The sequence below is a fragment of the Dermacentor silvarum genome, chromosome 4, assembly GCF_013339745.2.
Source record: "Dermacentor silvarum isolate Dsil-2018 chromosome 4, BIME_Dsil_1.4, whole genome shotgun sequence".
Taxonomy (NCBI): Eukaryota; Metazoa; Arthropoda; class Arachnida; order Ixodida; family Ixodidae; genus Dermacentor; species Dermacentor silvarum.
Window position 1 is genome coordinate 68,757,930 of NC_051157.2, and position 15,321 is coordinate 68,773,250.

Here is a 15,321-nt window from a genome sequence, read left to right on the forward strand (position 1 = left end):
GTCTTTATTGTTTTTGTCATGCATCTTGTATATTGCTTTTCACACGAGGGAATCTTCAAGATGAGTAGATAGGAAAGCGGGAAGGTGGCGATATATTTCTTCAATAACTCCCTGTGACCATCAAGAAATTACAATCAGGCCTCGAAACGACGATAGTTGTTCGAAACAGTGTAAGTTATGACAACGTTATGACTGAACAACAAGGATATATATGCTAAGCTGGAAACCCTAAACTAATGCTGTGTACGTTGCAAATATATACAAAACTTAAAATAACAGAACAATAGAGTGGTATGCTAACACACAGACGGATTTCACTAACACCCTGGCAGAGTCTTTGTAGCCGCTACGGGCTAACGCTCGTGCGGCTGATGGGACTCTGGCCGCTCGTTCAAGTATTCCGAAGCAACCACCTCATGAATAGGTTGAAAACAGCCCAAACAAACTGTACCATGTTAACATTGCCGTTCTGTTATGCATGCAAAACAAAAGACAACACTTTATTCCCTAATATGAGGAACCCCGAGGGCTCCCAGTGTTTACGCTTCTTTGGCCTCCTTATCTTCGCCATCAATCACAGACAGCGAGTTGTTTAGTTTGCGAAATTGGAGAAGATGCGCGAAGAGGCGAAGGGAAGCAAGTTGAAACGTAGATAAAAAAAGTAAAACATGGGTCCAAATCGATTTGGTAAGAGTACCGGAGCGCCTGTCAGCGCTAATTAGAGTGCGCGCCGTAATTATGACAGCAATTTCTCCGGCTTTCTAATGAGGGACCTGACCGTCGGCGTTGCCAGAAATCCGCAGGATAAGCAGTCCACAACGTGAGCGGCTTAGTAACAAGAGGCGAATCAAATGAGTAGTCATCTAGTACGTTCTTGGCAGGTCGTTTTTCACCTATATACCACTCAGCATTAAAATACTCGCAGCAGGTCATTCGTTCGGTCACGGAAGAGCGGAATCAACACTATTTGGTTTCTCTTGATAGTTACGTGTATATAGGAAATTACATTTATCACTATTCGGTTTGTGCATAGCCTGACTAACTGCCGGTGCAGAAATTTTCAACTAGGCTTCTTGTCTTTACCATGAAGATTGAAAACCACAAAAATTAGTTAGGTATTGCATTCCCAAATTCAGCTTCATTCAAGAAGTCAAGTACCTCCGTAGTATAATTAAGGCACAGAAACAAAAAGGAAACGAGGGCACCTAAGCATTTCTTTTGAGTTACGAATGCAAAAGCATTAATGTCTAATTGATCGCCGCTGCGCGCTCCTTCGAGTGTGGCGCTTCGAGTATTGTTTTCGAGTTTTGCTACGGGCTATCAGTTTTACAATTAAATTGGGGCAGGTTATTATTTTTTTATAGTTTCTACGTTAGCATGTTGGCTGTAGACCGGAATCATTTGGACGATATTGCTGAGAAATCAAGGACGCCGCATACAACCGACGTCCTGCGCGACGAGAGACTGAGGAAGCAGCAGCAGCTAAGCCCAGTGGGGGTGAGAGAGAGATACACACTGCGCACCAGCTTCCGAGAGCGCTGAGCCGTGCTGTCTCAAGGGCTGCAGAAGATAGCGCCAACCTTTCCTTTCTCAAACGAACCACTCAGTATACGACACGCGCATGCGCGCGTAAAGCGCGACTGCCTGGCTGACGACAACCCGTCGTCGCGTCATTGAGTCTGTTCCGTCGAGGTGCGCTGGTTAAGTGGCGTAGCGGCGATGCCCTCTCCCCTCACGCAATATCTGGCGCGCTATAGCCGCTGCAGGCGTTCCGATTCGCCCGTTCTGTTCCGTCGAGACGTGCTTGTGACGTGGCGCTGCAGCCAATGGGAATTTAGGCACCATTTTGCTGCTACAGACGCCGGCTTTTTCGCTTGTTGATCAATTTGATCCTTTCGCATCAAGAAAGGCATACAAAGAGAACAGAGAGAAGTGCATCAAAACGAAACACGTATAGAAGCATAAAACGGCTTTTAGCATGTCACAGTATGCACATCTAGACACAGAAAACCAACACGCGTGTTTGGTGAAGTTTCGCAGGCATATCTACAAAACTGTACACCCATAACATGTTACAAACATGCCATCAGAATTTAACACTATGTAATTTTCACATATTATCTACATCATGGCACAAAATCCCAGCAATACGCACCAAACGAAGACAAAAAAAATCCCTCTTCAGCTCTTTGTTGCCAATTGAAGCTGCTCTTCATGCTTTATTACTAATGAGGTGTTTAAAAGTAGATGGCTGTCTACATCCTATCATCTATAGACTGATTATGAAGAGGCTTTCAGCTAGTTCAATAGCAGAATTCAAGAAGTTCAATATTAAGTGCTGTGTCTTGTGTCGTTGTAGTGAGCTGTGCACATTTCATTTCTCATATCATCCATCTGTAGTAGCATGCTAGGCATGCCGCCAAGCAAACCTCTCAAGAATTATCTCTCTCTCAAGAATCTAAAGAAACAAAGGAGAAACGCTATTTCCCTTTTAAATTCAAACTTTTACTGCAATAACTTATCACTAAATTACTTTTAATGACTTTGGGGTTCAGTTTTCCCTTAGTCATTGGACCGTTTGCAATGACGTTGTCGTGTCCTTGACAGCTAAGGCGGGGCTACTGCCTTCCACTGAATTTCCCCAGGCTGGTAAAGTGCCCCTAATTTACGACGTTTCTGATTAACTACGCGAACGACACTGCAAACTGTCTAACTTCGCTATTTTTTTTTTCTTCGGGCAGCGTAATCATCCTTGATCAAGTAAGTTAGACAGTTCTAACTGATTGGATAAAAAGCAACAAACTGAGAATGCTATTTTATTATATCTTCCAGACGTTGTTTATGCCATAAAACCGAAGTTAAGGAAAGGACCCGCAGCAAGAAACAGCGGTAAGTGTTCCTTACTTAAGCCCATGCGCGCAAAATGGTGGCAACTAATTTTGCGTCCACGGCGCTCGCTCGCAGGAGCCATTTGTTTTTCCCGTTACCACCGCCGGCAGGAATGGAAGTAATAACCGCCGCGTGTAAATGTTTGCAGTCAGGCACTTCTCCTCCACGAATGGGATGACAGTGCGTAGAAGTTGCCGCATACCACCACCGCGTGCATTTGTGACTTTTTTCTGCATAAAGAAAAAAACCGCCTCGCAGCGCAGTTAATTAGGCTTTCCTGAGAAACTGCTCCTTACCGTCTCGGAGCTGCGTAGTAGTGGATGTTTGCGGTGCATCCACCGTGCTATGAGAGCGAGTCGTACGTGAGCTGCCGCAGCTCGAGTTCGTCGACATGGTGTGCCGCAAGGAACATTCAGCCTCCAGTGGCGTTCACCGGTAAAAACACGCGTGCTCTTTCCCCCGTAGGTGTCGCTGAAGACGTTTTAATTTTGAGTGTGAATCATATTTTTTGTTATTTTCACCTATAAGCACGCATTCCTGCTCACAACCAATATGTAAACACCACACGACAAGCGGTACATCAAAGCGGTCGGCGCTGTTTACGAATTTTTAAAATTATTATTCCGGAATTCCTGAGTTTAGCCGATTGTCGTTCGAGGAAAATGAGATTGCACTCTGTAAGACAAAGACGTGTGCCGCAGGGCCGTTTGTTTTATCTGACGAGTGAGCTTTATACGCCAAGCGTTGAGTATAGCCTTAGGCGGTACTGTAGAATCGCAGTGATCACGCATATGTCGACAGTGGTAGCGTGACATGGTTATAGTGATGTGATCTGTTGGGGAGCATAGGCTTGGTTGTACACATCCCCGATAAAATATAAACAGGTTGTACTCTTCCAAATGTTTGAGAATTGTATGGACCGTCTTGCTTCGGGAGACGCATTTGCATGTTGCGTCCCGTTCGTGTTCATCCTATATAAAAAAATTTGGGCAGCGTGCACTAGTGGTGCAAGGCTGGACTAAACAGCGGAGCTGATGATCGACCTAGCTTCTTCAAGGTTTTACTAGGCTTGGCTAAGTTTTACTAGGAAATGCTAAGTGCTGCTATAGGCACGGTATTCCGAATCGGCTCTCCGCCGACGCACAGATTCTCGTTTGGACGCGCGACGCGCTTCAAGATGAGCGGCTTCTTTTCCGGGTGTCCGAATCTTCTTTGGTCGTCCCATGGCAAGGATACATGTACTCGCCACAGAGTCAACGAGAGTTCTGCCACCGTCGCGGCGGCTGTGAGCTTCATCTCCCCGGTGAGATCGCGGCCAAGCTGCGCCTACACACTTGCCGGGGCGTGGCTGGTCGAAACCTGCCGAGCTGCCGCCAGAGGCGGCGGCTGCAGTCACGGACACCGCGCGCGTTCGGCGCGAACGCGGGGAAACTTGGAAACGCGGACGGTGTCGGCAGCAGCTCTCGGCTACAGCACACTGTATCTGCGAGTTGCCTTGTTGGTGCTGCTACAATTTTAGGGGCGAAGCTCCTTATAGCGGCACCTGTTCGTACCCGTCGTCGTAGTAGTAGTGTGTAACCAGTCTGAGAAAAATGAGAGAAAAAATTCCGAAGTTGTGTCCGTAGCGCGGAATCGAACCAGGGACCCCTCGCTTCCGAGCGCGCGGCGTTAGCCCACTACGCCACGAAGCGGACATGGACACACGCACCACGATGGCAATAAATACCCAACATTAACGAAAGGCCTCGTTTCTAGCGCGTTTCTAACGCGTTTGTGCTAGCGCGTTACGGCCCGTGTAAGAAGCTGGTGTAAGACGCTGTGGCCTCTCCGCCTTACCTTAAACGCGTTTCGAACGCGCTGCCCAAAGCGGTGGCAAGTCAAGTTCAAGTCGAGGAGCGTTTATGAATACGGGGGGTATACTCTCTCAGCAGTCATGTGATGGCGTCGGCAAACGCGGTGCACGTTCCGTCATGTGTAAATGGCTGCGTAAGACGCTGTGGCCGCTCCTCCTTACTAGAGAGTACTGCACGTTTCTAACGCGTTTGTGCTAGCGTCCCCTTAAGCGGGAGATCCGATGATTCCCTCCGGAGCTTCGCCCACTCATCATCATTCACCCCGTGGATATGCTGTGATTTTTTTTCTCTCTCGTCTCTCTCGCTCTCATTTTCTCTTTCTCCCGAGCATAGCCAACACCCTCTAGAAAAATATGAAGGCCTTAGTTCTTTTCCCTTTCCACTCGCGCTACGTCAGCAGATGGGGCGGACGCATGAGGCGGCGAGCGCGTTTTGCGGTTTTGCCCGTCCGCGCGTCCGGATCGCGCTGGTGCGCGTTGATCGCGCGTCTCCAGAAACTCATTCCCCGGCGCGTATGTACATTCGTACATCTCTTCGCTGTTCAGTCGGACGTGTTTTCCTCGCTGTGAAAAGAATCCCGCCGCGATGCCGTGCAAATGCTGTGTACCTCGATTCCGCGGAAACTACACGGGGGACACGAAGGTGCACGTCTTCAAGTTTCCGAGAGATCAAGCTCTAAGGGACGCTTGGATTCGCGCTGTGCCACGGGAAAACCTCACGGTCACCGAACATTCCAGGGTAAGTTTTTTTATTTAGGTGTTAGTTAATTGAAAGAATATAAACGTACATGTGTAAGTGGCTCATGAGCCTCATGTTTGTGTGACCTGTAGCCGTCGGTTTGCTGATTGGAGCGTATTTTTTTTTCTAGGTATGTGAACTTCATTTCATGAACGAGGACATTATTCGAGACGCGACGCATACAGATCAAGCAACTGGCCGCGTAATGACAGTGCCGCTATCTCATGTGCGCCTTCGCCCAGACGCTGTACCGTCGAAGTTCCCGAATCATTCGAGCTACTTGTCCAGAAAGACCGCGAGGAGGGAAGATCCTGACTCCAAGCGCGCGCGAATAGAGAATGCAGCCCTTCAGAAAGCCATCGCTGAATCCAACGAGGCATTTATCAGAGCACGCGAGGAGGATAAAGTCAACAGTGTGAGCGAACTTGCCAACCACTTAAGGAGCCAAGGGATGAAGTTCTGGGATGTTATCGAAAGAAATGAAAGGCTTCTTCTCATTCACATTGTCGACGATGAAGCACCGTGGTTGAAATACTCTGTTTGCGTGAAAGGAGATTTGAGCGTGACACTACACGTTATGAAAACGGCCGTAAAAAAGCTCAGTGCAAATCTCTGCGTTCCCGAAATCGCTAACAGTAAAAGGGGTATGGTGGAACTCCTGGAAGGCATCGAGAAGTGGGACTGTGACCTGATGTCCAACTCAGTCGCCGAAATTTGCGAGGCTGTTTGTTTACTGCTTGATCAGCTTTGCACGTCCCAAGCAGAAGATGACGCCAACTGTATTCAATTTCTGAAAGAGCAAGTCACCTTGCACCTATCGAAAAAACAGCGCAGGCGCTACTCTGCTGATTTCATGATGTTTTGCTGTATTGTTTTAACTATATCGCCCCATGCATACGCGTTCATACGTAGCCATGGAAGCATCACCTTGCCGCATCCTATGACGATAAGATCAGTGTGCTCGTCTTATGGTAGGAGTCCTGAACAAGAGCTTCAGAGTGAAACATTCCTCAGCTACATGACAACAAGAATTTCTGACCTGAAAGATGACCAGCGCTTTGTCACAGTTATGGTTGATGAAATACATATAAAACCTTACTTTGACTACAAAGGAGGCAATATTACCGGCGCTGCAATTAATAGAAATAAAGCTGCTAACTGTGCGCTCGTTTTCATGGTGCGCAGCGTGACGTGTACATTCAAAGAAGTTGCGCACATCGTGCCGGTGCACCGAGTAGAGGCGGAGTTCCTGCAAAAGACGCTTAAAGACGTGATTTGTGGGCTGAAAAAGATTGGGTACCGGGTTATGTGCGTCGTCAGCGACAACAACTTTGTGAACAGAAAAGCGATGTCACTTTTCGAATCACCTCCGTGTAACAGAATTGTGTACCAACATCCATCAGACCCTTCAAGGCCGCTGTTCTTCGTTATAGACCCAGTGCACATTCTAAAATGCATACTAAATAACTGGATCAATCAGAAGAATGACCAAATTTGTTTCTACTTCCCGGAGATCCAAGGAGACACACCAGAATCAGAGCGAATGCAAACAGTGTCATTTGCAACAATCAGGGACCTTCACAGCAAAGAGTGCGACCAGCTGTTGAAATATGGCTATGGGCTGTCAAGAAAAGCCCTCTACCCTTCGAGTCTTGAAAGGCAGGACGTAAAGCTTGCTTTACAAATCTTCAATGACTATTTACCAGAGGCGTTACGTGCTCTTGGAGCAAAGCATAACCTATTCTCTTTCGAGGCCACGGCTACATTCGTCGAGATCATACTCAAGTGGTGGAAAATTGTAAACGTCAAAACTCCATGGAAGGGAGAAAGGCTTAGAGATCACTTCCAACAACCAGTGCTTTCCATTGATAACGATCCAAAAATTGACTTCTTGCACATGTTTCTGAAGTGGCTGGATGAGTGGAAGAACAAAGGTTTTGACAACGGTACTCTGACAAAGGAGACTCACGCTGCTCTCGAACACACCACCTATGCGCTTGTTGAGCTCGCTAGGTACAGCTTCGAAGAGCTTGGAATGTCATATGTCCTTTTTGGGAAGATTCAGACAGACTGCCTTGAAGATCGGTTTGGAAAGTATAGGCAGCTGGCAGGTGCGCAATATCACATCTCCATCAGGCAGATATATGAAGTCGAAAACAAGCTGCGCCTGCAGAGCACCTTGCCTACAGTTTCCCCTGACCAGCACTGGGAATGTGTCCGAAAGCAAGTCGAGGCATTGCTTCCCAGCAGCAACGTTGTTGTTACCAGCCAGGCTCTTACGAAGATGCAGGACGTCGTCCCAGTCCTCGTCTACGTTGCAGGTTATGCAGTATACGGGACCCTTAAAAAGTTGAAGTGCGAGCAATGCAGGGACTCGTTGACCGTGGACAAGAAGATCACAGTCTCTGCCACAAACGAACATTATGGTCTTGTGAAGCAGCTGGACCGAGGAGGTTTAGTTTATCCATCAATGTTTGCACTTAACGCAGTTGCTCATAGCTACGTTGTAGTAGAGCAGCTCGCTACAGAGCCAGCACTGCTTATGATGCCTGAACAACGCCAGGTGGTAACGAAAATGACGCTACAATTGCTGGCTAGTGAAGAGCAGTCCGACTTCGATACGTGTGAGAATGGCCACACAGTTGAATTAGTGCTTAAACACATCCTGCGGTGCAGCACCAACATTCTGCTAAAGAACTTTTGTAGGAAGCTGAACGACAAACTTCTCGACGCTGCCGATAAATCAAAAAAAGGAAAACCACAACTCTCGAGGCCAAGTAACTGCATGCATTGCTTCTAATATAAAGCCAGCACAAAAAGAAACTGGGCTTCGTAAATAAATGTTTTGCTGCTACAGTTTTCTGGCGTTCTATTCTTTTTTAAATACATGCATGCTTGTTCTTGCAGAAAAAAAATGTTTCCGCGCAATGCACCTGCGAGACAACCTCTCTTGAACAGCGTTCCATATCTTTTTTTTTCAATCCGCCCCATCATGTGACGTCACGCGAAGAGAGCTAAGGCCTTCATATTTTTCTAGAGGGTGTTGGCATAGCGCTCGCCGGGCGCATGCTCTCCTTCCCTCTCCTTAACGTCCCATGTCAAAGCAACATGTGCATGGCACGGAGAGGAGGCTGAAGCACACGCCGCTTCGTGAGGTGGTTGCTAGGCAACGCGTGGTGACTTCATCGCCAGGCGCAGTTTTTTGTTCACACTACGCGGCCTAATTAAGCTTCTCTTCCTTATGTATAATAAACACCTAACCAAGGGCTTAAACAGCTCCGCTGTTAAAAGACGTGCTTCCTATGTGATGGGGAAGTGGTAATCCCTAACCGCCATATACGCAATGATCAGCCTCCTTGGCAACGATACAGAGAGTGATGGCACTGATTGTTTGTCACACCTGCGTATCTGGTATCCCTCCCCCACAGAAGCTCGGTGTTCTAATTAATTATTAGGCCGAAACACATGTGTGAAAAGACGGAATAATGCACCCTAAACGTTTTTCCCTTGTGAAAGCAAGTGCTTTGAGACGCTTGGCGTGTTAGCCAAGCCGCAGGTCTTAAAATTAGGCAAGCAACATAGAAACAGTTTACTTATAAATGTATAGCGCGCGCACCTTCCAGCTGACGATGATGATATAGAAGTGGCGGGATGCGTTCGGCGCCGAAATTTGCTGCGCGTTTCTCATCGTGCTGCGAATACGCAGCACGATGAGAAACGCGCAGCACGACTGAGCGCAGCTCAGTCGTGCTGACGGAGCGCAGCTCAGTCGTGCAGACTGAGCTGCGCTCCCCAGAAATCGGAGCTGCTCATGATCCAACCGGGAAAACCAAAGAAGGAGCTGCCGCCGAACGTGATTATCACCATCGACGGAACGGCCATCAAGCCAACAGAGCAGATTAGGATTCTCGGCCTATTGCTTCAAAGCGACGGGAAGGCACACGCCGCCGTCACAAAGATCAAAACTGCAACCGAACAAGTACTTAGTATGCTTCGGAGGGTGTCTAACAGAAACCGAGGCCTTAAAGAGGACGATGCCATGCGCTTGGTACGCGCGTTCGTCGTGTCGCGGGTTACCTACTCCGCCCCGTATCTCCAGCTGACGAAGGCGAATAGGGACACTCTAAACACGATGCTTCGTAAAGCAACGAAGAAAGCACTGGGCATGCCCATATACTCGTCCACGCAAAGACTGCTAGACATGGGCGCCCACAACACGGTGGAGGAGCTCATCGAAGCCCAACTCTCTAATCGGAGAATCCGGCTCAGTCACACGGACGAGCCGTCCTACGCAAGATAGGATGGCAGATCGAGCCAGTACCCCTCAAGGCGACCCTTCCGGAAGACTGGAAGACGACCATTCACACCAAACCTCTTCCTCGGAACATGACGCCAGGCAAGGACGACGAGAGGCGCACCGCGCGGGCTAAAGCCATGGCCCGGAAACTGAAAGAGAACCCCAGGGTCCTCTACGCGGACGCCTCGCTCCGAAAACACAGTGACCGAGCAGCGGTGGTGGTTACGTCAAAAGACAGGCTGATCGTCAGCGCGTCCCTGAAGACAACAGACCCCGCAGTTGCCGAAGAAGCGGCCGTGGCCCTCGCACTCACACAGCCGAGCGTGGACACCGTGGTCACCGATTTAAAGACAGCCTACGGAAGCTTCCGCAGGGGGGTAATCTCCTCCGCGGCCCGAGCCATTCTATCCAAGTGCAAGCCTCCGGGAAGAGCCATAGAGCTCGTGTAGGTCCCGGCTCACTCACAGGTAGCAGGCAACACCATCGCCGACTACCATGCCCGAGAAATGTCAATCCGGGCAGAGCACGAGCCGGAAGAGCTACCGCACCCGGTTACCAGCTTTCGGGACATCACCCGGATGTACCGAGAGGAAAGGTGCAAACTGCCAGAACCGCACCCCAAACTCACCAGGCAACAACAGACCATCCTGCGTCGAGCGCAGGCGGGATCGCTTGCGCATCACGTACTGATGAACCGCATGAACCCCGCGGAACATGATACGCTCTGTCCTTTTTGCAAAAGGGAAAAGGGAACCCTGCCGCACATCTTGGCCGAGTGCACAGAACTCAAGACCCCCCCCCCCCCTCCTCCCCTTCCCGCCAACACCCCCAATCCCCAACCCCTTGAGCGATGGGAGACCTTGTTATCCAGCCCCGCCCTACCGATTCAGCTCCCACTGAAGGACAGGGGCCAGGAGCTGCTGGGAACATATGGGTCCCGTAACTAGGGAACCACCTCGTCTGGTACCTGTGGGCACCACCAATATATTTTGGGCCTAATAAATGTTTATTCATTCATTCATTCATTCTCACCGTGCTGCGACGCTGTGGTGCGTTTGTACACGTTTTGCGCGTTTTTTTTAATGCGGTGGTGCGTATGCCTTCGCCGTGAGGTTTCGGATCAAGTCCAACGGCGATGATGATGATAATAAAAAATGTCACAGTTTCGCCCTAAGGGCGACGCAATGAAAGCGATAGCAACACAGCAATGTGACACGAAGTAAGGTGAGCGGCTTTGGTAGCAATATGAATTGTAGTAAACATGAGCTGATTAAGTAAGCAGGTGTGCTGCGGCGTAAGTAGACCGACATGAAGAGAGACTCGATGACCACGAGAAGGCGCGTGTGAAACGGTGGTGTTGATGAGAAGCGCTTCCCGTGGGCAGCGCGTGCGAAGGGACACACGTGTAGCGCTGCATTGCCGATCTGAGCAGCATTGCATGTGTAGCGTGCGTTGGAAAATGTGGCCCGACTATTACTAACTGAATTAACAAGCGTGGTGTGAGCGCGCACAAACAAACATATATAGATCACACTGAATGACCGCAGACAACGACTGTCAAAACGCTGGCAGCAAGCGCATATACGTCGCAGCGGGCGAAGGTACGTGCGGTCTATCGCTTCAACGGAAACTGAGCGGCGAATGCACAGCGCATAGAAAAGGTCAGAGCCGTGTGGAGATAAGAGACAGTGCGGCCGGCGAGCGACGAGCGCGGTTGTTGGCAGAGGTAGAAGGCCCCCCCCCCCCCCCCCCCCGCTCCCTCCGGCGCTGCCGTCCCGCTTCCTTGCTTGCTCGTGGGAGATTGAGTGGGAAGTTCCCCTTGCGCCCGGTTGCAAGATAGGCCTTTGGTGTCGGAGCGCCGCGTCACCCCGCCTCCCTCCCTCCCTCCCTCCCTCTCATACCCCCACGCGCGCCGGTCGCGTTTGCTTTCCGCCGTGCGTTCGCTCTCCGTGATAGCGCGCGTCCCCCGCACGCTACCACTCGGACATACGGCGCGCGGCGATGATGTTATCTATACGGAACCTCACGGCGACGCCGACGGCGACGCCGACGGCAGAAATCCAGTTTAAGTGTCCATATAATTGCAATAAAATGTATTTATTGTAGGATGGCTCGAAGGCCTGTTGCGATAAAAGTTGTCGCAGTTTCACCTAAAAGGCGAAGCATCAATTGCGATAGCAAATTTTTAGAGAGCTATACAGAGTAATGGTATTAGCTTTATCAGCTGTATAAACTTGGACATGCAGCAGCACCGGCAACACGCAGAACTGTTGTCGACGCCGTCGGCGTTTTGCCCGCGTTCGCTCAAAATGCGTGCGGCGTTGGTGACTGTTGCCGGAGCCTCTGATATAAATAGGCACTTGGTGCCGCAGCTAAACGTCGCCTCCCTTCCCTCCCCCTCCCCACCTCCCCCACGGCCTCTCGCGCGTCGGAAGAAGGCACGTTTGCTCTACATATATGGTGATTGTAAAGGAGGAAAGAGCCGCCTACTTCTGCAGCCCTTAAGGGAGCACGGCGCTGAACGCGAGTTTGTTCTCCGCCGTGCGTTCACTCCCCGTGAAAGCGCGCGCCCCTCCCGCCCTTTCACTCGCACATACAGCGTTCGGCGCGCGGCGACGATTTCATCTCCATTGACGTCATACGGAACCTCACGGCGACGGCGACGGCGACGCCGACGGCAGAAATCTGCTTTTGAGTGTCCATATAATTGCTATCGCAATAAAAAATCCTCGCCGCGCGCAGTACGCTGAGTGTGCGAGTGAACGCGTAAGGTTAGTCAGCAATCGCGGCAGAATGTAGCGCACGCGAGGGAGGAAGGCAGGCCGGAAGCGCGCGGTCTTCTATCGCCCTCGAGGCACTGGGGCAAGGCGACGGTGAAGGAGAGGGTGTGAGGGGGTTCATTATGCTGCGTCGGCTGTTGCGCACAGCACGGCCGTGCAGGCGCCGTATCTTGAAAGCGATCTGCGATGCGGCCGAAGTGCGTGCCCGCGCATGCTTCTTCTTTATAGCGTTCTTCGATAGGGACAAAGTGCATGCGCCGAGTGCCGGTAGCTTCGTATGCGCTGTGCTTTCGACGTTTTGTTCGCGTTGAAGTGAGACGAGAAACAGCGCGAAGGTCAATTTGTCCACTGCTGCTGGCGCGCTACCGCGATCAGCGAGCTTCCGCGAACAGCGAGCTTCCGCGATCATCGAGCGAGATGTGTTCATTTTTACCTGCGCACGCCGTGCTTGCCTATTTACTTAGTAAGTGAATGTTTACAACTTTATACAGCCCATTTAACTACTGGCCTTGCTTCGTATAGTTCTCTACTAATTTTCTATCGCTATCGATGCTTCGCCTTTCGGGTGAACGGGCGACTTATTTCATGTTGCTCAATAATTTTCTCACTGACACTTTACATGTAATTATACTATTTGAGGGGTAATCATTTTCAATTTGAGACTAATGATGTAATTAGGTGGAATGCAAAACATTATCTGAGTATCTCCAAGTAACTGCAAACAACATTACCTTGGTTCTGTCCAGCTACGTGGCATCTGCCTATGTTTAATATTGGTGCCTGATAGTTGAGACAACCTGTATGGTTCCAAGGGGGGGGGGGGGGGGGGGGGCATCTCAGATTCTAGACTGCCGATACACCGGAGAGGTAGGGGCTTCCACACGATGCAAACAAGAAATATGACTATTTTCCGCTGCCAAAATCTCATTAGAATGACAAGGCAACTTCCCCATCATGATACTCAAAAGAAAGAAAAACAAACTTCATGCACCAAGACAGTCTGAATCCTATATTTTCAAATAAGTAGAAGTTGGACTACCTCTAACAAAATATAACCACGTGTATTTGGCCTAACAGTAGAGAACATTTGGTTCCATAGTATAGTCTAAATGAATATGCAAATTCTGAGAGAGCAAAATTCTGTGCATAAATTTAAAATTCCACAATATGCATTTTCACAACATGCAGAGAGCAAATTGCGTGCATCACAAAGAAGATAACATCAATATTATATATCTACCCAACACATCAATTCATATAAAATCGCATCACTTATAATTATCATTTAAATATTGTTTCAAACATTTCATTATTTTTGAATTCTTTTTTTACCTTATTACAATACTCTTCTACCGCACCCCCACCTCTCAACCCCACCAACCACCATATAATCACTGGCTTGGTCATTTCCGCGCAGCGGGTGATCGCAGTTATTTGAGGAACAAGTGAGCAGAAACAATGTTGGTCTTCCCTGAGAGACAATTGCTGACGTCAAGGCAAATGAGTTCAGTGCAGAAGAATCGATGCGTCCGCTGTCTGTTTTTATTATTATTATTATTATTATTATTATTATTATTATTATTATTATTATTATTATTATTATTATTATTATTATTATTATTATTATTATTATTATTAGACTGCGCAGTGAAGACAGTGCAAGTTGTACGATTTCTAGATAATAGGAAATAATACATGGTATGATAAGTAATCCATACATGATTAGAACAGCATTTCAATTTCGAAAATTGATCCAAGCAAGTTTGCTATGCCTTCGAAGCACTTGGCCTTCGCAATGCACCCGACGTACCCCACTTCTTTTTTTTTTTGTTCTTGTACCAGTGCTGCATTACTGTAACGAATAAGTGACCCAGATTTTAACAGCGCACCTTATGTATGCCTCACTTTTATAGAAACTACACATGCATAAATCTACAGAACTCTTTCTATATTAAGTTTTTTTGCGCTTTATATTTTCTTACCCGACTAAGAAATTGTTTCACACTGTAAATTTTAACACACCTTCACTTTAAAATCAGAGAACAAAACAGCTTAGTACATCCCTTGGTTGAACGGTTGAACGGCCATTGGTTTTGCTTTTTGCTTATGTTTGTCCTTATATGCACGTTTTCGAATTTTCTATAGACGCCATCGCTCAAAAACCTCAGATAACTACACGTTTTTTTCTCTAGCTCTTTTTTTTTTGAACATGTATTTGAAAATCCAGAAAGGAAAAATTGGTGTGGTTTAGCTTCGATTAACCCTGGTTGATAGAGAAAACTTCACGGCCCTGGCTAGGCCGATTGTCGAGCTGTGGCCCAGGTGTGGTTTCGCGATGATATACAGACATGTCTGCAATGAATACAGCTTTTATTCGTCATTTTTTATGCCTATGAAGACACTGCGGTGATCAGTAAAGTAGTGAGACTTGGTTGCATCTCGCAGCCGGTCCCAACTCTACTCGGGCAACGGCGGCAAGGTCTCCTTTCAGGGCTCCGTAAAGGCCTAAGTATAGTCCGACGTAGCGTGAACGCGCGCACACGTTATGTCACGTTGGCGAGAACAACAGCGGCTATAGTTCGACCAATGGTTCGACGTACTGGCGCCGCCAGCGTAACCGCACGCGCGGCCAATGCACTCCGACGCGCCCGGCGTCTGATGACGCTTGCCCGCGCGCGTGTAACGTCGGACTATAAACGCGCCTTAATGCTCTCTTGTAGTTTGACCTCTAGCTCTCAAGGTGAAAACTGTTGAGTCGCCGACG

At 48.7% G+C, this 15,321-nt stretch overlaps 1 protein-coding gene across 1 annotated transcript in view; it reads left to right on the top strand.

Moving 5' to 3' along the window:
• Positions 1–5,327: 5,327 nt before the first annotated feature.
• Positions 5,328–15,321, top strand: part of LOC125944973 (uncharacterized) — a 34,631-nt gene continuing 24,637 nt past the window's right edge. Inside the window, exons 1-3 of the mRNA XM_049666458.1 lie at positions 5,328–5,480; positions 5,611–8,224; positions 9,245–9,528. Coding sequence (XP_049522415.1) covers positions 5,328–5,480; positions 5,611–8,224; positions 9,245–9,528 — 3,051 coding nt within the window. The remainder of the gene's footprint in view (positions 5,481–5,610; positions 8,225–9,244; positions 9,529–15,321) is intronic.